Below are 24,699 nucleotides of genomic sequence, written 5' to 3' on the forward strand. Positions count from 1 at the left end.
GCTTTGGGTCATTGTTCTGCTGAAAGAAGAAATTCTTCTGTAATCTTCCCCAGCCTTGTGCCTCAAGACAATCCTGTCTCAGAGGTCAACAGACAATTCCTTTGTCTTCATGCCTGGTTTGTGCTTTGACATGCACTGTCAACCCTGGGACCTTATATAGACAGGTGAAAGACTTTTCAAATCATGTCCGATCAACTGAATTTACCACAGGTGAACTCCAGTAAAGCTGCTAAAACATCTCAAGAATGATCAGTGGAAACAGAATGTACCTGAGATCAATTTAGAGCTTCACGGCAAAAGCTGTGAATACTGTTGTACAAGTGATTTTTCAGATTTTTTTTAAAATAAATTTGTAACAATTTCAAAAAATATATTTTTTTCACATTGTCATTATGGGATATTGTGTGCAGAATTTTAAGGGAATAAATTAATTTAATCTATTTTGGAATAAGGCTGTAACATAAAAAACTGTGAAAAAAGTAAAGCTCTATGAATACTTTCCGGATGCACTGTAAGGTTCTGTCTGGCACATAATTAATTGAAGCACTTTTCAAGAAATACAATTAGTCTGCTTGTTAATTTAATAATAATTAAATATATATATATATATATATATATATATATATATATATATATATATATATATATATATATATATATATATTGTTATTTTGTAACAATATGTTGATGTTTCAGAAATTATATATATATATATATATATATATATATATATATATATATATATATATATATATATATATATATATATATATATATATATATTTTTTTTTTTTTTTTTTTTGCTTTTAACATTTATTTAATGTTTTAGGATCAATATTTTGTCTTGTTCAAATTAAGTGTAACCCAGTAGAAGGAAGTTCTACAAGTTTTAAAGTAATCTTAAGGTTATTTATTTATTTATTGTCTATCTATCTATTTATTTATTTATTTATTCATATTGGTTCTAGAACAGAATTAAATCTAAAATGTGTTTTGCATTCATTTGTGAATATACATCCTAATGTTGATGTGTAATATATGAGCGTCTATCTCTGAGAATATGATAAGATAGCAAGTTTGATCAACCTTTACTGAAATACATGGGGTTAACAAGTTTGGTAGGTGTTCCTACATGATTGGTTTATATGCGTGTAGTCCCGGCCTCTGGTGTGGAGTGTGAAATGTGATTGGCTGTTGGGAAGAGAGAAGGGAGAGAGGAGACACAGCCGGCAGTTTTGGAAACTGAAGGGGAGACTCGCGTCGCGGCTGTTATGATTGCGTAACATTCACGGAGAATAAAAAACAAGAGATAGTAATAGATATTGCGTGTGAACAACATGTTTTTGATTACTTTGAGTTTGTTTTGTGTTTGTTTTAAGTTCGCGGTGTGTTTTCATCATATAAGTTTCCAGTGTCAGTTATTAGTCAGTTAGAGTGAGTGAGCATTTTTTAAATGCCTAGATTGTCAACTGACAGTTACGGAGGACTAATGCTGAACTGAGAGAGAGACGGTTAAACTGAAAATAAGGAGGAGAAAAAAGAGACTGTTAGATTAGTATGAAACAAGGATGAAAGAGTCAAAGAGGAGCAAATAGCACCACAAATAACCTGAATACTATGTGAGATTTGCCTCTCATCAGCTGGGGAGGAAAAGTGAAAGTGAGGATTTGAAAGACCCGCGGCAGAAGTTCGCCGATCGATCGCGGCTCGTTGGCCCGTTGTTCACAAGTGTTGTCAGTTTGGAGAACTGTCATATATTGCTGTCATCTGGATCGCTGTCATTTGGATTGCTGTCATCTGGATCGCTGTCAACTGGATCGCTGTCATCTGGATCGCTGTCAACTGGATCGCTGTCAACTGGATCGCTGGCATCTGGATCGCTGTCAACTGGATCGCTGTCATCTGGTTTGCTGTCATCTGGATCAAGGTCATCTTCATCTGAGGTATCTTGTTTAATTTTATTTGTGCTCAGGAGAGTGAAGAGGCCATTTTCATTTTCCCGGCCACAACGTACACTAGCAGCGATACAGGCCTGCAACGGGGGTGTATGAATGTGTGAGTGTGTGGGCCCACAGAGTATTGAGTTGTTTATGGAGATGCAGTGAGCATAAAATACTGCTGTGTGTTTTACAGTATAGATTTATACTAATAGTTTATATAGGTTTAATTCAGTGTGTAATTTAGTGACACAATTGTGGCCACTTTCAAAGAGAAACATATTCAGTCACTCTTGGTCACTTGTTGATTTGTAGGTTTGATTGTTGGAGTGTAGAAAGGTGGTATTTTTCTATATTGGTTTAATTGATATTCTTCATTGTACTGTAAATTGCTGGGTTTGACTTTGGGTCATTTTGCTGTCTTTTAGCGGTGCATAAGTTCTATATTTTGTATTTTGTTTTGCATCTGGGGTTTTTCCCAATGTTTACATTTCTATTCTAATTAAATTATTTATATTTTCTGATTTATCTAAGAGTTTTATTGTTCAAAGAGTTTATTTATAGTAATTTATTAAAACACAGGAAATATTTGTATTCTCATCTGACTTATTTACATTACGTCATTGAAATATATCAGAGGGGCCTACTTCAACATATTTGTAGGCGTTTAGTGTATTGAACCTGGAGCGCTATCTTAAACTTAATACACCTAGGTGGCGCTACATAAAGTGGGGGCTCGTCCGGGATCTCCCTCTGATACATCAATGATAAGTTCATAAAGAAAGAAGAGACAAGTTAAATTATCTGAATCCAAGCACCTACTGTCTTCTATTCAAAAGTTCATAAACTGTCGCTATGGCTTTGAGAAAGGACCCCAGTCTTCAAGCAGAGTTAACAAAATGGTGTGAAGCAGCCAGTATTGATTCTACTCATGCTTTAATCCTGTTAAATGTACCTGTTTACACAGAAGTGGCAGAGATTGAAGATGTAATGGAAACTGTCAAAGCTCTGGGAAGGGTTCGAGTGAGGGACACAAGAGAAGGACCTACTGCCCAGTCTATGATGGTTCTATGTGAGTGCCGACAAGCCACTGACTCCACCCGTATTCCTCCTGAAGTGACAAGGGGGGAAAAGAGTGAGCCCTGGTCAGTTATCGTGATTCAACCAAGTGAAAGTGCCTCTAATACAGATGCTGAAGGATTCTCTGAAAAGCTGACAAAGTTCCTGATGGAGGAAGGGAAAACTTTCAGTGACGTAAAAGCTTTAATTACACCCCACAGTGCTGGTGATAGTTCTCCTGAATCAATTATACGTGCAATGGGTGAAGTACTGGAAAAGACCATAAAGCCAACAAGTGATGGAAATGCATACCGACGACTTCGGACATTTTCAGCCATTGTTCCAACCCCAATTGGAGAGGAAAATATGGATAACTGGATAGATCAAGCAAGGCTCATGATAACTGAGTGTGACTGTACTGAAAAAGAAAAACGACGCAGAATCATGGAAAGCCTTAAAGGACCAGCAATGGAAATAGTGAGAGCTGTTCGTTTCTCAAATCCAGAAGCAGGTGCTTTAGAGTATGTGGAAGCATTAGAGAGTTCCTTTGGATCTTCAGAGTCTGGTGAAGATCTGTATTTTAAGTTTCGACTTATGCGTCAAAATGCAGGGGAGGCATTATCAGAGTTTCTGAGGAGAATTGACAAAGCTCTAAAAAAAGTGGTGGAAAGAAATGGCCTGTCTTTCAGAATGACCGATAAAGTGCGAGTAGAACAACTCATTCGAGGGGAAGTGAATTCTGATCTCATGTTGCTACAGTTGAGGCTTCGAGAACGTACAGCATGCCCACCTTCTTTCCTGAGTCTGCTGAAGGAAATACGTGAGGTAGAAGAGAGTGAAGCTTCTCGCCACAGAATGTCAGCTAAAGCCAAATCCATACAGTATTGTGATGAAACCACAAGCACATCTGTCATTCAAGAACTCAAAGGAGAGATTCAAGAGCTGCGTGCACACTTATGTGGAGTCATGCCCAAAACTGTTTCTACTTCTTCTTTGGTGGTTAAATCCAGAGAGAAACCTAACCAGATGGAAAAAACAGAAGATGTAGAAGTTCAAGAGTTAAAGAAACAAGTTCAGTACTTACAACAACAGTTGGCAGTTATGAGTGTCAGTCCTTCTCAGGGCTCACTAGAGGTTACAGAACAACGGCCAAAACCATCACAGTCCACTTCATCATTATTTAGCCGAAAGTCAACCAGAACAAAAGATGATTATTTCTGTTACAAATGTGGACAAGACGGTCATATTGCGACAAAATGTCAAGCCCCACAAAATTCAGACCAAGTAATCCAGAAGCTAATTCGTTCTTTGCGGCAAGCTAAGAGTTTTAAGTCCGAGGCTAATGAAAGCAGAAAAACCCAGAACCAAGTTTGTTTCTCTAAAAAGAGTCAGACAGACATAAACAAAGCCAGCAGTATTCCAAAAGGCCTAGTTGGACCAGCATCAACAGTAGAAGTGACAATTAATGGACATTTATGTCAAGCCCTGTTAGACAGTGGATCACAAGTGACAATAGTGTTTGAGAGTTGGTACTCTAAGAATTTAAATTATGTACCGATTCACCCCTTGACTGGATTATCCATATGGGGCCTCAGTTCGTCCAGTTATCCTTATAAGGGATATATAGTAGTGGATGTCACTTTCCCGTTCTCAGTCAGTGGAGTAAAGGAGCCGCTGTCCATCTTGGCTCTCGTATGTCCTGAACCTCAAGGGCCCTCCCAGTTACCAGTCATTATTGGAACAAACGCCAGTTTCTTCCAGCGCCTTGCTACTCTCAGTCATGATGTAAAATCATCCAGCACTGCACAAGCTTTAAGAATTCATACTAACCTTCCTGAAATCCATCTCAATCAGCAGACATGTAAAAATACCTTAATCGACCAGCCTGAGGGGAAAGTACGGTGGATGGGACCTGAAAAGTGTGTAGTTCCATCTAGAGGAGAAGTACTGGCTGTCTGTAAAATAGAGACTGAAAAACCCTTGAGAAAAGAAATTTTTGTGGTAGACTCACCTGAAGAGGACAATCTTCCAGCTGGTACATTCATAACTCCATTTGTGCTTCCCTTTTCCACCATTCAAGATAACAGTGTGCAAGTGTTAGTCCATAATGAAACCTCAAAGGACATTTCAATTCCATCGGGTACAATAATGGCCAATGTGTACCTTACTGACACACTTACTGTTGGTTCTGGGGAAAAAAGCTCTCAAGTAATTGACCCAAGCCTGTTTAAATTTGAAGAGTCATCCATTCCTGAGTTATGGGAAATGCGACTCCGTCAGAAGTTGGCAGTCAGAAGTGATGTCTTTTCTACCAATGAGTGGGATGTGGGATTAGCCCAAGGAGTTGAACATAACATTAGACTGACAGACACCAAACCTTTCAGAGAGCGCTCCAGACGCATCGCTCCTGCAGACATCGAGGATGTGCGACGCCATATCAAAGAACTTTTAGAGGCTGGAATAATTACAGAATCAAGAAGCCAGTATGCATCGCCCATTGTAATTGCAAGGAAAAAGAGTGGAGCAGTTAGGATGTGCATTGACTACAGAACTCTAAATGCTCGCACCATCCCCGATTAGTGCACTACTCCCAGGATTGATGATGCTCTGGACTGTTTGGCTGGCAGTAAGTGGTTTTCTGTGCTAGATCTTCGCAGTGGATATTATCAAATAGCTATGGCTGAGGAGGACAAAGAAAAGACAGCATTTATCTGTCCTTTAGGATTTTTCCAGTTTGAACGTATGCCTCAAGGGATTACTGGAGCTCCAGCCACATTTCAACGGCTAATGGAAAAAGCTGTTGGTGACATGCATCTCCTTCAAGTAATAGTCTATCTGGATGATATCATTGTGTTTGGGCGCACTCTTGAAGAACATGAAGAGAGACTATTAAAAGTTTTAGATCGACTCAGAGAGTGTGGCCTCAAAGTTTCAATTGATAAATGCCAGTTTTGTCAGTCCCAAGTACGTTATGTGGGGCACATTGTGTCAGCTGCTGGAGTATCACCAGACCCAGCTAAAGTTGAGGCAGTAACCCGCTGGAAAATGCCCACTGATCTGAAATCACTGAGATCCTTTCTTGGTTTCTGTGGATTTTACCGACGATTCATAAAAGACTACTCAGCCATTGTAAGGCCATTAACAGAACTCACTAAAGGGTACCCACCAACATCTGGCCAAAACAAAAAGACAGCAGATGTCAGAAAATATCACAAAACGTCTGAGCCTTTTGGAGAGCGTTGGGATGATAACTGTACAGCAGCATTTCACAAGATCATTTATTGTCTCACACATGCCCCAGTACTTGCTTTCGCCGACCCTAACAAATCCTATGTTCTTCATGTGGATGCTAGCCTTAATGGTCTGGGAGCTGTTTTGAATCAGGAGCATCCTGGTGGACTTAGGCCAGTAGCCTATGCAAGCCGAAAGCTGAGTGCATCTGAGCAGCGTTACCCCATTCATCAGCTTGAGTTCTTGGCGCTTAAATGGGCAGTTGTGGACAAGTTCCATGATTATCTTTATGGTGCTCAGTTTGTGGTGAAAACAGACAACAATCCACTTACCTATGTGCTGTCCAGCGCCAAGTTGAGTGCAACAGGTCACCGATGGTTAGCTGCTTTAGCCACATACAACTTTAGCTTACAATACAAGCCTGGGAGTCACAACACGGACGCTGATGTATTGTCACGCTACCCCTTTGAATCAGCTATCTCAACAGAATGGAAGGAAATTTCAAAGTCAGGAGTAAAAGCTATTTGCCAGCTGGCAAGAATTAATGAAAGTGATGAGTCATCCTCCAGGCTAGTGGATCATCTATGTGTCTCTCCTCACAGTATCCCAGAAGCATTTGCTTGTCCCACTTCATTGAGTTTCAGTCCTATGGAACAGTTGAGCCATGAGGAGTTAAGTAAGGCTCAAGATGAAGATCCTGTAATTGGTATAGTGAAGCGAGAATTGGAGTCTGGACAAATACTTACTGATACTAGGAGTTCAGATGATTCAATTGCTCTGTTACGGCGGCAGGGACCCAAGTTGAAAATTGAGAATAAACTTCTGTACAGAGTTACCAACAGTTCCTGCAGAAAGGAAAATATACAGCTTGTCTTACCCTCAAGGTATTGGTCCCATGTACTGCGCTCCTTGCATGATGACTCTGGTCATTTGGGGGTAGAGAGAACAACTGAACTACTGAGAGATCGATTCTATTGGCCCCGAATGTCTCGCTATGTGGAGCAGTATGTTAAGAATTGTGGGCGATGTGTAACAAGAAAAACAGTACCTAAGAAGGCTGCCCCACTGAACCACCTAACCAGCAATGGGCCATTTGACTTAGTATGTATTGACTTTTTATCTATTGAGCCTGACTCCAGAGGTCTAAGCAATGTTCTGGTTGTAACCGACCACTTCACTCGCTACGCACAAGCATTTGTAACCAAAGATCAGAAAGCACTAACTGTGGCCAAAGTACTGTGCGACAAATTTTTTGTTCACTATGGCTTACCCACCCGAATCCACTCAGATCAGGGAAGAGACTTTGAGAGTGGTCTCATAAAAGAAATGCTTAACATGCTTGGTATAAGAAAATCCAGAACGTCACCCTATCATCCACAAGGAGATCCTCAGCCAGAAAGATTCAACCGAACACTGCTGTCCATGCTCGGTACTCTGAATCCTACAGAGAAACACAGATGGAGTCAGCACATCAACCGATTAGTGCACGCTTACAACTGTACTAAGAATGATGCAACTGGATATTCCCCGTACTATCTTCTATTTGGAAGAGAGGCTCGTCTGCCAGTGGATGGGTGTTTTGGAACTTCACCTGATGGAAAAGGAGCTGGTAGCCATCGACAATATGTAGAAAGAATGAAGTCAGAGTTACAACAAGCATATCAGTTGGCAACTGAAACTGCACAGAAAAGTCAAAAGAGAAACAAACGATTGTATGACAAGCACATAAAACATCAGACACTGGCTGTAGGAGATCGTGTGCTGACAAGAAATCTGGGTATGACTGGAAAGAACAAACTTGGTGACAAGTGGAATTCTGTTCCTTACCTGATAGTTGAAAAGCTGAATAACTTACCTGTATATCGTTTAAAACCTGAATCTGGAATGGGAAGTGTGAGGACTCTTCACAGAGACCATCTCTTACCTGTTGGGGATGATGTGAGATTGTCTGATTCAGGAAAAATTCAAAATACAGCTGCTCCAACAGAGATCAGGACAGAATCTGTGGGGAGAAAATATGGAAGAGGATTAAAGGAAATAAATCAGAACATGACAGGAAGTGGATTGAGAAATGACTCAGACAGTGAAGAGGATGACTTGTGGTATTACTACCCGAATAGGGTCGATGAAACTCAAAAGTATGTAACACAGGAGGAATCTTCAATAAATGAGGGAGCAGTTTACAATAAGGATGAATTGGAAACACCCGCTGCAGAGATGGATGACACATCAGTCACTGACCAGGGCCACGAAGCAGTATTGGAGCAGACTCCTGAGGAGCTTGAAGATCCTGCTCTAGAAGGGGGAGATCCTGGAACAGCCAATACTACTAGAGAGGTAGTAGAGCATGTTCATGTGCGACCTAAGAGAAACACAAGACCTATAGACCGATTGAGCTATGATTGTCTGGGGAGACCCACTAACAAGTCTTTAACCTTAGTTCACAGAGGAATGGTTGTAAAAGTACAAGGTGGGGATAGTTCACCAAAGTTTTGTAATACAGTGTGGTGCCACCCTATGGCACGGTGTACTCATTGTGTTCAAGTAAGCAATTGTGCTGAGCCTGAGATCACTATTGAAGTTTAATGAGGTAATCTCATGAGGACATGAGATGTTTAGAAGCGGGAGCATGTAACCCAGTAGAATGAAGTTCTACAAGTTAAGTTTTAAAGTAATCTTAAGGTTATTTATTTATTTATTGTCTATCTATTTATTTATTTATTTATTTATTCATATTGGTTCTAGAACAGAATTAAATCTAAAATGTGTTTTGCATTCATTTGTGAATATACATCCTAATGTTGATGTGTAATATATGAGCGTCTATCTCTGAGAATATGATAAGATAGCAAGTTTGATCAACCTTCACTGAAATACATGGGGTTAACAAGTTTGGTAGGTGTTCCTACATGATTGGTTTATATGCGTGTAGTCCCGCCCTCTGGTGTGGAGTGTGAAATGTGATTGGCTGTTGGGAAGAGAGAAGGGAGAGAGGAGACACAGCCGGCAGTTTTGGAAACTGAAGGGGAGACTCGCGTCGCGGCTGTTATGATTGCGTAACATTCACGGAGAATAAAAAACAAGAGATAGTAATAGATATTGCGTGTGAACAACATGTTTTTGATTACTTTGAGTTTGTTTTGTGTTTGTTTTAAGTTCGCGGTGTGTTTTCATCATATAAGTTTCCAGTGTCAGTTATTAGTCAGTTCAGAGTGAGTGAGCATTTTTTAAATGCCTAGATTGTCAACTGACAGTTACGGAGGACTAATGCTGAACTGAGAGAGAGACGGTTAAACTGAAAATAAGGAGGAGAAAAAAAGAGACTGTTAGATTAGTATGAAACAAGGATGAAAGAGTCAAAGAGGATCAAATAGCACCACAAATAAAGTGAAAATACTACGTGAGATTTGCCTCTCATCAGCTGGGGAGGAAAAGTGAAAGTGAGGATTTGAAAGACCCGCGGCAGAAGTTCGCCGATCGATCGCGGCTCGTTGGCCCGTTGTTCACAAGTGTTGTCAGTTTGGAGAACTGTCATATATTGCTGTCATCTGGATCGCTGTCATTTGGATTGCTGTCATCTGGATCGCTGTCAACTGGATCGCTGTCATCTGGATCGCTGTCAACTGGATCGCTGTCAACTGGATCGCTGGCATCTGGATCGCTGTCAACTGGATCGCTGTCATCTGGATCGCTGGCATCTGGTTTGCTGTCATCTGGATCAAGGTCATCTTCATCTGAGGTATCTTGTTTAATTTTATTTGTGCTCAGGAGAGTGAAGAGGCCATTTTCATTTTCCCGGCCACAACGTACACTAGCAGCGATACAGGCCTGCAACGGGGGTGTATGAATGTGTGAGTGTGTGGGCCCACAGAGTATTGAGTTGTTTATGGAGATGCAGTGAGCATAAAATACTGCTGTGTGTTTTACAGTATAGATTTATACTAATAGTTTATATAGGTTTAATTCAGTGTGTAATTTAAGCTGCTTTTCCACTATCGTGCCAAACCGTTCTAAGAACACTTCGGTACGGTTACGGTTGTTTCTCCACTGAGCCTGGAACGGCGCGGCACGATTACAAACCGTTCTTGGCCCGGAATTCTCGGCACGGTTAGACAACCGTGCTGAACTGTGCTGACAGATTCTGTGTGTTGACGTCGCGACTCGGTTGCTAAGCTACCACAGCTGGCTCAGCAGAAGCGCGCTAGTCATCAGACATCCTCAATAAACTACAGTACATTTAATATAAAATAATGATCCAGGTCTAAACGATACAGTTTGAAAAGGGTTTTAAAACCATAGAGCAGTCTCTGGCAGAGAAGTGAATAACTCATCACATTCTTACGAAGATATTTTATTCATTAAAGTTATTATTTTATTGACTTGAATACAGACCTACTTCGCCTGCTGAATGTGAGTTTATTGCACACAGCGCTGTATTACACAGCACAAAACTCGCTCTGATCCGGGAGAGACATGCCAGCGACTTGCGCTGCTGACTTTTTTCTCCTGCTGCGCATCGAATAAAGCGAATAAAGTCACGATTTGCATCGTCGATGTCCAAATTCCACAACAACATCACTACATCCATGGAACACGAACTTGCAGACTCTTTTAACAACGAGGAAATAATTGCACTTTTTAATTCAAAGCCAGGACAGCTTGTTAATACCGGCGAGACCACCTGAAGGACGGCGTGTTCGTGTTGTAATGTCGGCCGTCCAAAAGACTTTGCTTGAAAGCTTTACGGAGCGGCACTGTAACTGTCCAAGGTACTGTTGTATGATTTATATTATAGCATATGCACTAATAAACAAGTCAAAAGAATGAATGAATTAAATAAATATGGATTCTTAAATGTCAGTATTGCTTTTACTCAAAAAATATCAATACGTTTTGACAAATGTTTTATAAAAATAAAATGAGCAATTTTCATCATTTCAGCTATAGGCCATTATATGATTCAATTATACATAAGTTATATGACATTTATGAGGCATGTAACATGTTTCTGTGTTTTTTTTGTTCTTAGTGATCTTTTATATAGCTACGCAAATATTTTCTAAAACGTCTAGCAATAATTCGCCTACAGCTTGTTAGTTAATTATGAACACAAAAATAATTATAATAATAAAAATAAAATGATCAAAATAAAAAGATAATAGAGCATCATTTTGCTAAATATAAAAGTGCTTTATATGCTTTAAATCCTGCGATATATTTTCATATTCGTTTTTTATTTCACTTGCTGCATTCGTTATTTAATGTTTGAATAGTAAAACAAGTAACAGCCATCGCTTAATTGGTTTCATTTTACCATCAAAATGTAGTATATTTTATATCATTATCAACTTTTGATATAAAAATGCAGTGTAATTTAATTAATTGTTAAAAATGAAATAATTTATGTGCTGTGTTTTTATTAGTGAAAGTGCCCGCTCACCTTTGACAAGGCCTGTCCAAAATTATATTTCTGCCACTATAATGCAAATGCATTATTATTGTTGTCTTATCATTGTTTATTTTTCTGTTATGTTCAGAGATTTTAAATATTATTTATTTCCCCTACAATTATTTTCAATCATCACGTTACATTTTGGTAATTTTCCCTCCAAATAAAATTTAGCCAGAGCTGCGCAAGATATGAATAAATAAGGGTGCACATGTACCTATATTTAGCACCCCTATATGATAGAGCGGCATAACAGTGTTTAGTCACATGGTTGCTTTTGCTTTTATGAAAAAATAAATAAATAGTTTCGGCTCTTATTTAACTTTAATTGAACAAAGGGAGCCGTTTACATTGTGTTACCAAGGCAACTACTGATGCGTTTTGTGTAATGTTTTAAAGAGCTTTGTCGCAGCACGACCGTGGAAAATGAAACCGTATCCGTGCTGTCTGGCCCGGTTTGGCACGGAATGGAACAGTTCTGTTTAAAGAACGATTCAGCACGATAGTGGAAAAGTGGCTTTAGTGACACAATTGTGGCCACTTTCAAAGAGAAACATATTCAGTCACTCTTGGTCACTTGTTGATTTGTAGGTTTGATTGTTGGAGTGTAGAAAGGTGGTATTTTTCTATATTGGTTTAACTGATATTCTTCATTGTACTGTAAATTGCTGGGTTTGACTTTGGGTCATTTTGCTGTCTTTTAGCTGTGCATAAGTTCTATATTTTGTATTTTGTTTTGCATCTGGGGTTTTTCCCAATGTTTACATTTCTATTCTAATTAAATTATTTATATTTTCTGATTTATCTAAGAGTTTTATTGTTCAAAGAGTTTATTTCTAGTAATTTATTAAAACACAGCAAATATTTGTATTCTCATCTGACTTATTTACATTACGTCATTGAAATATATCAGAGGGGCCTACTTCAACATATTTGTTGGCGTTTAGTGTATTGAACCTGGAGCGCTATCTTAAACTTAATACACCTAGGTGGCGCTACATAAGCATACAAAGCTGTGCTAAATATTTTGTCCAGTGCAGATGTAGCAATTTTTTAAAATTAATATGGTCATATTTATGAAATGAAGAAACAAAACTATATCAAAATAACACAAACAGGAAACAAAATTATGTGGAATTTAGACTGCTTTTGAATTTAGACTGCTGTTCTTGACAAGATTGTCTATGAAATACTCAGACAGGGAGGTTTCTTCTCAATTTTGTATAGCACAACATTATTTAGTCGATTCTGGTTTTGCGTTTCTTTACCACTGTCAACTGAGCAGAGTGGTGAAATGATAAAGAAAGCTGATCCTGATTTGTCCTTGAACTTTATAGAGTCAATCTAGAGTTGGACTTTGTAGATTTGAAACCTTTTTTTTTTTGTCATTTAATAAGAATATGTCAATAATTCAGTTTAGACAAAAATGCCAGACAGAACCTTATAATTCTAAGATGAAGATTTGACTTAGGCCTTAGTAAATTTGTGAAAGAATGCATTGCATCTATGCCAACTAATTCTTATTAGATTTTAAGTAGTCTGTTAGGTTGGGGTTAGGGTTAGTGTAAATTAACATGTACTTGCAAAGTTTCTTATAGTCAGTTAAATGTCTGTTGAAGGAACAGTATCAACAGATATTAACAGACAGTCTACTAAAACTCAAATGGACCATCAAAATGAAGTGTTACCGGTGAATTTGCCACACTGACCAACAGAAAGCTATTGTGCTTCATACAGCACTTGTCGCTGAGAACTTTGTTATGTAAACATTTGCTAAAAAAATGAATTTACGTACTTTAGAATATTTGCAGAACCTCCACAGAAATAAAGGAGCCATCAATAGGGCAATACCTTTTCAAAAAAATGTAACCAGTGTCTATATTGGTACCTCAGAGGTACATATTACAAATAAATGTACCTTTCATGTACCATTAAGGGCACTTTTGAAGTGACAATGACAGCTTCTGTATCTTTCTAAAAGTGTGGATTTTCTGTGTTTTTTCTGTGGTACAGGATAATTGCAGTGCTTACTATGATCAACTAAGAAGTACACTTAGAGAGAATTAATTGCTGCCCCTGATACACCTTTGAATTGCATATGGTTTCTGCATTGTTTCTGAATTAAGTGAATGTGTTAACACTGCAAACATGCCAAAATTTAGCACTCAGCATGATTTCCATGGCTCAGTTCCCCATCTTGCAGGCTGGCTCTGGCTGCAGGGGACTTTTCTGAGCATTACAGAATTCAGAAAACCAATCAGCTCTTTTAAAAGAGAAAAAAAAAGTGAGCACAACTGGACTTTGAGCACTGAGTGTAAAGTGAATTACTACTGCTAATATCAAGACAATATGTACAAAAATCTCTCTTTTAAATATACCTGTTATCCTCATGGAGTACTATCAGAATACTTACGCCTTTTAAATAAGGCGCTATAATAAAAAGGGTTATTGAATATTGAATATCAGACTTTTTTGACTAAGAAAATATATTCTGAAGTGCCTAAATTCTATGTGTGAAAGTATGGCACACTCAGTACTGTATCGTATTTTACTGCATGGAGATGTGGTTTAGTACAAAAAGTCCTTTGAGATGCCTCTTTTTCTTTTAAATCAGGCCAAGGCAAAACACTGTAGATTCCTTCCTCAGGATGTATTAGTTTTTATGAGCAACGCGATGGGAAAATCTATTCATTGTTCTGACATGGAAATAAAGAGAGTTTGGAAAATTATACATTATCATAACATCTGACTGTACTTGACAAAAGGAAAAGATTTTTTATTAATGCAATAGAACTGCAAACATAATGCAACACAAAGGTACAGCTCAGACTGACTGGAATCATGAATTTCAGCAAATGTAATACATATAACTTAAACATCAAGGGGAATATGAATTTAACTAAACAATAAAATCATAAAAAAACAGAAAGCAATCCTTAATGATTTTGGGTTTCACACCAGTTCAGTTTCTAAAGTACCCAATAATATGGATACAGCCTTTATGATGCAAGCTGAGATTGCATCACTCAGCGATGCAATGTCAGACACAATGCACTCAGATGGAGCTAGTGACGTCACAGTGAGGGGTAGGGTTAGGGGTTAGGTTAGGTGAGCCCATTAAAAAGCATTAGATGCAGCCCAAATTGCACTTCACCAGGTCTGCATCCAGATATCTCTTTGTTAATGAATATGACTAAACTAATATTATAGGTACTGGAAACATTCCTTAGAGATTTTGGTCTGAATATGACATGATAGCATCACGCAGTTGCTGCAGATTTGTTGGCTGCACAACCATGATGCGAATTTCCCATTCCACCACATCCCAAAGGTGCTCTATTGGATTGAGATTTGGTGACTGTGAAGGCCATATGAGTACACTGAACTCATTGTCATATTCAAGAAACCAGTCTGAGATAATTCACGCTTTATGACATGGCGCATTATCCTTCTATGAAGTAGCCATTCGAAGATGGGTACACTGTGGTCTTAAAGCGATGGACATGGTCAGCAACAATACTAGGCTTTGGCATTGACACTATGCTCAATTGCCAAGAAAATATTCTCCACTCCATTAAACCACCACCATCAGCCTGGACTGTTGGTACAAAGCAGGATGGATAAGCTTTCATGTTGTTGACACAATTCAAATGTCACAGCAGACCCAGACCAGACCAGGCAACATTTTTCCAATCTTCTATTGTCCAATTTTGGTGAGCCTGTGCGAATTGTAGCCTCTAAAATCCCTCTAAAAAAAGTAGATCAGCAGTTTCTGAAATACCCACACCAGCCCAGCTGGCACCGACAACCACAGCACATTTAAAGTAACTTAAATCACCTTTCTTCCCCATTCTGATGCTCGGTTTGAACTGCAGCAGGTCATCTAGAAACCATGTCTACATGCCTAAATTCATTGCGTTCCTGCCATGTGACTGGCAGAATAGAAATTTGCGTTAACAAGCAATTGGACAAGTGTACCTAATAAAGTGGCCGGTATATATTTTTCAACTTTTGGGAAGCAGTCTACGTGATTTTAACCAGGCAGTCGGTAAGGAAGCAATACTTGGACTAGGCTACATAACAATTATGTATTTAAACAGCTTCTCTGTAGGCATTAGGTGTTTCCTATTTTGTATAAAAAGAACAGCATTACATAGTCTTATAGGTGTAACTAAACCACGAACCCAGATCTTGTGTGTTTCTCCATAAAGCTGTCCTGGGAAGTCCCATTCATTTTAGTGAACCGGTTCTTTTAAGCGATTTACTGATTTTGCTGCATCTGAAATTCAACACTTAAACGTGTTTCAAAACTTAAATACGTTTTGTTCCTTTTAAAATATCAAATCACACTGCTTTTTATAAAGCTGTAGATTATTTTACTTATAATGGTAGGCTTAAATATACATTTAAAAAATAAAAGTCAGTAGACATATCCAGTTGTTCAACTGAATCATTAGAAAGATTCAATTCAAAACGATTCATTCGCGACTTGGACATCTCTGTATGGAACTGAAGAGTAAACTTTTGCGAAAGATGAGACAGGGACGCGCTGTCTGTGGAGGCGGAGGTATCGACATCGACAAAACGACTTTCTTAGAAAATGTTGCTCTAACTAGACTATAAAATTCGCTTTTATTTGCTTGGTAAAATGATTGCTTTGTTCCTTTAAAATGTTATATGCGAACAATATTGAACAGAAATAGATGGTCACGGCGCAGCAGCATTCAAGTCCGTACAAAGGCTACAATACTTTAACAATGTTAGTGATGACAGGGTAGAACAAATTGCGAACCTAATTTCCAAGCGCGTCTGTTTCCCCAGTATCCCATCCTATAACATGACATGCAGCGGTGTTATTTTGCGCTGTGACACGAGTAAAATAGTGGGACCTGGTATTTTCAGTTTGCCTACAACTTCGCAAATCTTACTTATTGGGGAAATTATAGTGGATGGGGTCACTGTCAACGCACGGACAAATGGAAAAAAGTACCTTTCTTTTAACGCTTTTGACTACTTTTAGCTGCATTGTCAGCTCAACATACGGAACGTGGAAGAGCGGTTTCCAGTCGAATCTTGTGAACAACATGGACAAGCCGAACTCGCAGCCTCACATCATCTTTATCATGGTTGATGACCAAGGATTTCGAGACGTAGGGTATCATGGGTCCGAAATTAAGACCCCAACGCTGGACAGGCTCGCTGCAGCAGGAGTCAAGCTGGAGAATTACTATGTGCAGCCTCTGTGTAGCCCGTCCAGGAGCCAGCTGATGACCGGCAGGTGGGACATTAATGATGACATTACAAATCTATTGCTTCCAAAATGTTAGTACACTTTTAAAAATATTTTTGTTTGTTTTTACTACTTTGTTTTTAAACATCAGTAAGTTTAAATTAGAAAAGTGCATTACATTGTTAGAAAAACCGTAAAAGATTTAAAAAAAAAATCAACAAATGGATAAGCCTGGATTTCGTCGTTACTTTGAACAAACTAGCCTATACAAATTAGAAAATTTACTTTGCAGAAATGTTATTTGTGAGCTTATTTGTCTTTATAATAAATGTTATGTGATTAAATCATGGCACTGAAATGTTGCATGTGCATTTATTGCGGCTTTAAATTAATGCCTATTAGGTATACATTACTTCATAGGCAGTATGCTATAACAACTTATTTTTTCATATAAATACATACAAAAATCTGTTTACTAATTTTTCAATAGTTCAATAGTTTTACAATTATACTCATACTATTGAGGCAGAATAGTTTATTGTACAAGTTAGCTAGTTTTCTGGATTATTTTTTAGTGTGTGTGTGTGTGTGTGTGTGTGCATGCATGTGTATGTGTATGTGTGTGAGCTTGCATGTTCTCCACCCACAATAGTGTTGAATGCTTGACACCACCATTCCCATAGTCATGAAACATCTGGTCCACGCCTCAGAAAACAGGAAGGTTGCTAGGAATCTCTTTTGGTAATTTGCTTTGGAAGCAATGAATGAATCAACCCCTCCCCACATTCATTTACAATGAACGTGCTAAACAGAATGGTTTCTTGCCTGTAAAGAGGTTTTGGGGTGATATATGGTAGATCACTTCAAAGGATGTTCAGAACAGTCAGAAACCATTAGACATATCAAACAGCTCTGTAGAGTTCCTATGGTGGTACATGATTTGTTAGGCGCTTTGGATATAGCGTCTGTTAAATGACTAAATGTAAAAGTGACCTGTTTATTGTAATCCTGGCTTTCAGACTTTTCTATTCTCAGTGTAAAATGACAAATTAACTGGTGTAACTAACAGTGTAAACTGAGAAGTACAGTGCTTTTGATTGATGATTTTATGCCATGGAGAAGAATTAGGAAGAACTCTTACGCAATCAGGGACAACTCTAAGTCTAAATGACTTTATTTGCATTTATCAGAGAGCTAAAGACAACATTCCACCCTTTTCACTTTAGCATTAAGCTCTTTGATACATGTTGACATTTTTTATCTTAAGAAATGGACTAAAGGTTTTAATGCTTCTTTTATGAATTAACAGTTTCATAATTTTCAGCCTGTGGATTGTTTAATCTCTAAAGCTCTCTTCGCTAAAACGATTACATTACAGACAAAAAGGCTGAGATGTTTATCTTGGCCTCTGCTACGCCATTTCCTAATAATGAGACAGCAGTCTAAATGCTGAATGTGAGAGGAATAGGCAGTGGTCACGGTTTTGTTGGAAAGCTTTATGGTTCTCTGATGGGTGCCTGAATCCGATCCCTTTAGATCAGAAGTCTAAAAACATCACATCTGCCCGTATAAACAAGCTTAGAGTTTACCCTTTTAAGGTAATCACTACCATCTGATAAAAGAGACGAACTTCTCATAATCCTTCAAGTCTGTTAGATGTTCTGGCTTTATAGATTTTGTAAATTTAAGATTGTGTGAAGCATTTTGTAACATTGAAATTAAAATCAAAGCAAACAGTTTTGTGTTTAATTGATGTCTAATAGACATCAAAGAATAGCCCAAAACTAGACTAGTGGTCAAATAGACAGATTAGACAGACTTTATATGTGTAGTCATTCATTTCTGTCTAATTTTGGCTATGTTTAGACGCCTATTAGACATCTATTAGACATCTTTTAAAAGGAAAAAATGCTTGCTCGGATTGCTTATAAACAGGTGACACAATTGCCAAAGCGTACATTTTGTTACGAGTCAAAATTCCCATTTTCTGACCACCACCCTGTATAAGAAACAGTCCAACTATAGCCAAAAAACTGCCAAGCAAAGCAAATGAGATAAGCTATAATTACATTCTGGTCTTCATCAAACTGCCATCTATCATCACCACATTATAGTAAATAGGACTGCGCCCTTAGGATTCTTATCTTTGTACTTTATTCAACACAACAGATTCAGCTTACTAGCTTGAACTGTAAAAAGTTAAATAAAAAAACCCTGTTAATTAATTACATTTAATTCTGCCTTAGTTTTAAGTTAACTTATTTTAAATCTACTTCACTTTAAGCTGACTTAAAATAACGTCAAGTCAAATCTCATATGGCTTCAAAAAAACATGGTTGAAGCATGGTTAATTTATTTTAGTAAGCATAAAAAATATGAAAACAAATGTTATGGTGGGCATCCACTGTGTAAAACATATGCTGGATAAGCTGCCGGTTCATTCTGCTGTGGCGACCCCATATTAATAAAGGGACTAAGCCAAAAAGAAAATGAATGAATGTTATAGCATGGGTGGTACGGTGGCTCAGTGGTTAGCACTGTTGCTTCACAGCAAGAAGTTTACTGGTTCTAGTCCAGGCTGGGTCAGTTGGAATTTCTGTGTGGAGTTTGCATGTTCTTTCTGTGTTAGCGTGGGTTTCCTCTGGGTGCTTCGATTTCCCCCACAGTCCAAACACATGTGCTATAGCTGAATTGAATAAACTAAATTGGCCGTTGTCACATTCACCAGTGATCTCTAACTACCAGAGGTCGCTGGAAAACATTCTCATTCACAGAACTACAAATGTGTTTGTAAATGGACTTCAACTTCATACATGCTCTTCACCCACACACCTGCTTCCTCATTTAGGCTGATTGCACTCGCACCACCTGAGGACTTTCAGAGACTGATTAACGCACACTATTTAAGCCACACATTCACCCCTTCACTTTTCCGAGTCTTGTTATCTGTCACATTGACATTACAACGTGGTTTCTTTGTCTGCCTTTGCCGTGTTTTTGATTATTAGCCTAGCTTATCCTTTTTTCCTTGTCTGCCGCCTGCCTTTTGACCTTTTGCCTGTTATTCGTCTTCGATTGTGGATTGTCTGCATATATCTGTTTGCACCTGAATTGACCATCGCTTGCCTGGCTTTGAATAAACCTGCATGTGGATCTTAACTTCTGTTGTTAGTGTCACTCCCTGTCGTTACAGCCGTAGTGTATGGGTTTGTGAATGAGTGTGAATGGATGTTTCCCAGTACTGGGTTTTAGCTGAAAAGGCATTCGCTGTGTAAAACATATGCTAGATAAGATGGCGGTTCAATCCGCTGTAACAGCCCCTGATGAATAAAGGGACTAAGCCAAAGAAAAATTAATGAATGAATTTTGTGACACTACAAAAAGTAAAAGGCTGACTTAAAGTTTAAATTAAAGTTGAGTCAAATTAACCTTATTTTTGTCGTCTTGACTTAAATTTCACTTGCCTATTTTAAACGGCTTGTATAACTTAGAAATGTTAACTTAAGTTTTATACAACAGTTCTGTCTGATTCTCGAATCTGAAAGCAAGCTGAAATCAGTGTGATATTCTGCAATCCCAGAAGACACAGCCTCCTCACCCTTCTGTATTACTCCAACATGGAGTGACAGCAGAAGTTTGACAAATATTGCAGCTGTTGGACAGCATAATGTACTTTTGTAGCATTTTTAGTTGAGAATGTAGTTGTTTAGATTGCAACTATGCAGTTTATTTTTAAGGATAGTGGCTATCTTGAATATTTATAATTTCGGAGATACAACACCATCCACAAGGTGGTGACAGAGACTGCATAATAAGCCCCTAGAGGAGGAAAAACCCAGCGTAATTTCAAACTACAGCTGATCAAATCATTATAAAACTGGTAAGTGACTTTCTAAGTCGATCTCCCTTTTTTGTATGTTGTAGTGCTGTATTTAAACCATAGACATTGTAGTGTGTTGAGTGTGAGATAGAACTCACATATTAGGAATATACGTATTTTGTGTTGGCCACTTGCATAACCCTGTTTGGCCATCTGTTTCTAATGAGTCTCCCGTTGTCGTCACTGCAGACTAGTTCTATAAACAGAAGGAAAGAAGAAATGCCCGCATATGTTTAGCATTTGTCCTAATCGCAAACACAACAGTAATCTGGTGGTGTTTGCCTTGCTTTGCCTTTTTTGGGGATAATTATTTTGATATCCAGATTGCAACAGAAAAACTGGAAAATCCAGCCTTATAATCTTGAACTGTGAGCAAAATCACCTGTTTTGTCATCACTTCAGACATTACGTTAGAGAATCATTCAAATACTAGCTCTAAAGTGACATTTGTAAAGTAGCAACAGTTTCTGCTGTTCTGATGTCAGCTGCAGATGTGAATAAACAGCAGAAGAAAGTAGTTCCTCATACAAAAGGTTATTTAGACGATTATGGCGTTGAACAGTTGTATAAGTGCAGTATCACACTCGTAGCAGTGCGATATGACTGCATATCGTCACTGGTGGGACACTAAGACACTTGGCCATTATACAGTCATATCGCACTGCTGCTCATGTGATATTGCTCATATAAATACGTGAAAACTTATCGAGTCTGCAAATATTCTGCATATATATACTGCATATATATATATATATATATATATATATATATATATATATATATATATATATATATATATATATATATATATATATATACATTGTTTTTTTTTACAGTTTATAAAGTAACATTTTTACATTTACAGTAATAGCAGGATGATGAGATAATTAAAAAAATTAGGTAGATAGAATATGGTGACTTGACAACTTTGTGCTAAATTGGAAAGTTGATTCCAACCCAAACCTAACCCATGTTTTTTTTTTTTTTTAACATTTCATGTACAGATGTTGTTTAAATGATCTCTGCTCACATGGATCTTCAAAAGCAACAAAATATGCAATATTATGCATGCCAGGCCAGTAGTCTGTAGATGATGTCATTACTACAGTACGTGCCTGCACACATATACATTCTTTTACACAGAGGTGAATGCAAAGAATCATTGTGGCTCAGAATCTCAAATAGCACAAACACAGTCTTGTTGTCTACTATTGCTGTTTTGGTTGTCAAGTACTCAAGTATGCCAGACTTATAGCAAGCAACTGATATCACACTTTTTTTTTGTATTTTTTTGAGTTGCTTTTAAAATATTTCACTTTGGAAATGTGTCTAAAGGAATGGCTTAAGGGGCGACGTGGTGGTGCAGTAGATAGTGCTGTCGCCTCACAGTAAGAAGGTCACTAGTTCGAGCCTCGGCTGGATCAGTTGGCATTTCTTTGGGGAGTTTGCATGTTTTCCTTCGGATGCTCTGGTTTCCCCTACAAGTCCAAAGACGTGATATAGGTGAATTGGGTAAGCTAAAATTATTCGTAGTGTATGTGTGTGAATGAGTGTGTATCGATGTTTCCCAGTGATGGGTTGCAGCTGGAAGGGCAATCGCTGTATAAAACATGTGCTGGATAAGTTGGTGGTTCATTCCGCTGTGGCGACCCAAGGTTAATAAAGGGACTAAGCAGAAAAGAAAATGAATGAATGAATGGCCAAAGTCTTTTTTTTTTAAAAAAGTCTGAAAAAAAAGTTGTTGAATATCAAGACCTTGTTTGGATGAAAATGTAAATTTTTTCAGTTGACCCAATTCACTTGTAACAGATGGCGCTGGACAATGTAGATGAGGTTTTATGTGAAGTTTATTTAAAGAAAAGTGATGCAGGCAATTGTAGGTAATGTGTATGTGTAATGTGTATCCAATAAAAGTTGTCAAAATACATAGACTAATGCTCAGGCTAGGTGACAAAGAATCAAACAGTCAAAACATGGGAAGCCTAGACAAAGGAAAACACTTTATAATGTGTGTGAAAAAACAAGAATTAGGCCTAATGTATGTGTGTGTGCTGAGTTTACAGTCCAAGAAATCAGTACAGAATGATCTTCCTGCTGTGTGTGTAATCAGTCAGAATCAGAAGCCGGTGTGTGTGTGTGCGGTACACGGTGGAAGTTGCGTGTGTAATTCTCAGCGATCTGCAACTGTGCGATCACAGCATCACTAAACTAGTCTGAAATATTTGTCCACAACTCATTTGTAGCACAGAAGATCACAGAACATTGAATATATTTGTGGAATAAAACAAGATTAAGTAAATAAAAATGCGATAATTTTCCCTTTAGAATGAGAAACTTTTGGTTGGTTTTCTAGATTGGATGTCTCAGGACCATTGCTTTATATGAAGGATCAAAGAGCTCTTGGATTGCATCTAACATACAGTTAAAGTCAGAATTTATATATAAAAAAGAAGTATTCAATGGGGGCTAATAATTCTGACTTTAACTATATATATATATATATATATATATATATATATATATATATATATATATATATATATATATACACACATACAGTTGAAGTCAGAATTATTAGCCCCCATTGAATATATTTTTTTTTATATACTTCCCAAATGATGTTTAACAGAGCAAGGACATTTTCACAGTGTGTCTAATAATATTTTGTCTTGTGAAGAACGTCTTGATTGTTGTATTTCAGCTAGAATAAAAGCAGCTTTCAATCTTTCTAAATCCATTTTAAGTTCAAAATTATTAGCCCCTTTAAGCTGGTAAATATATGGTAAATATTTCATATTTATATATTATATATAATATATATTTAATATTTATAAATATTTATCAATAATAATAATTGTGACTTCAACTGTATTTTAATTTTCAATTTTGGCTAAACTAATTGTTGTAAGTTGAGCAAATAGCAGAAGATTTCTACAAAATCTAACCTTATACCACAAATACAAATTACATTTCACAATAAACCACTATTCTGAATAAATGCCCATCAGAAGTTCCATCTCCAAAATCACCAAAGTACATTTTCAAATTGTAGTAATATCCTCATTGACATTATTCTTTAATGCACATCAATCAGCATAACAAGCTGTTTTTAGAAATCAAGAAATCAATGGAAGTGAATGAGACCGGAAACCTCGAGCCAAAAAGATGTCCAATGGCTGCTCCCGTTCATCCATGTTGAATAAGGTCAATAAACAAACCCATGTCTGCAATCTTAACAGTGATTCTAGTAGAATAATTCACAGTTGGCAACTAATCAAATTCGAGAACCAGATAGAACTGTTAAATATAAGTACTAGATATAAAGAAGACATCATATCATGAGTATGTCAGTGTCTAATGCTGTGTACTGGTTACTGAAAAGAGAAAGAGGGTGTAATGAGTGTAGTGGGAACCAGGGAGCATGTTTTAAAGCTCTGTGGTCTGAATTTGATTAGCTGTAGAGAGGAGTATGTCCCTCTTATTGAAAGCAGATGTGGGAGGGATGTTGGAGCAAGCAGAAGAACATGGGTCAGCAAGGCTTCCAGCTGAGGTTGGTAGAGGATTAGGATTTTCTGGTGGCTTTTGTGGCCATGTCTTATGGGGCATTTAGATGGTGGTAAGTGGAATTTTTAGTTTAATATCAGCTACAGTATATGCTGGGGTTTTATATTTGCAAATTTGGTTATGCTACGCAAGAATGAAGCTGTGGTTGGAACTGTATTGTGCGGTAGGTGGATCATAACTGCTGTTTTTTTCACAGAGACAAATTTGTTTTGAGCTTGTCCTATTCAGTTTTACAGTCCTATTCCTGCCTTAATTCTGACTTTTAAGAATCTTATGATATGCATTTGGTCATTATTTGCTCTGATTGTTACATTGAATACTTTACAACGATCCTGTTACAGCTTAAGTT

General features: G+C 37.7%; 1 protein-coding gene across 3 annotated transcripts in view; it reads left to right on the forward strand.

The window, feature by feature from the left end:
* The first annotated feature begins 1,231 nt into the window (after positions 1–1,231).
* arsj (arylsulfatase family, member J) overlaps positions 1,232–24,699 on the forward strand; it is a 28,939-nt gene continuing 5,471 nt past the window's right edge. The window contains exon 1 of one of the 3 annotated variants that reach the window (XM_073907385.1): positions 1,232–1,943. Coding sequence is in view for 1 of the 3 variants with exons in the window: in XM_683173.7 (XP_688265.3) it covers positions 16,626–16,954 (329 nt within the window). In the remaining 2 variants the exon portion in view is untranslated. Of the gene's footprint in view, positions 1,944–16,211; positions 16,955–24,266; positions 24,403–24,699 lie in introns of those variants that run through there. The other 2 variants (XM_683173.7, XM_073907383.1) reach the window with 2 other exon arrangements.

This window comes from Danio rerio, chromosome 7, assembly GCF_049306965.1.
Source record: "Danio rerio strain Tuebingen ecotype United States chromosome 7, GRCz12tu, whole genome shotgun sequence".
Classification (NCBI taxonomy): domain Eukaryota; kingdom Metazoa; phylum Chordata; class Actinopteri; order Cypriniformes; family Danionidae; genus Danio; species Danio rerio.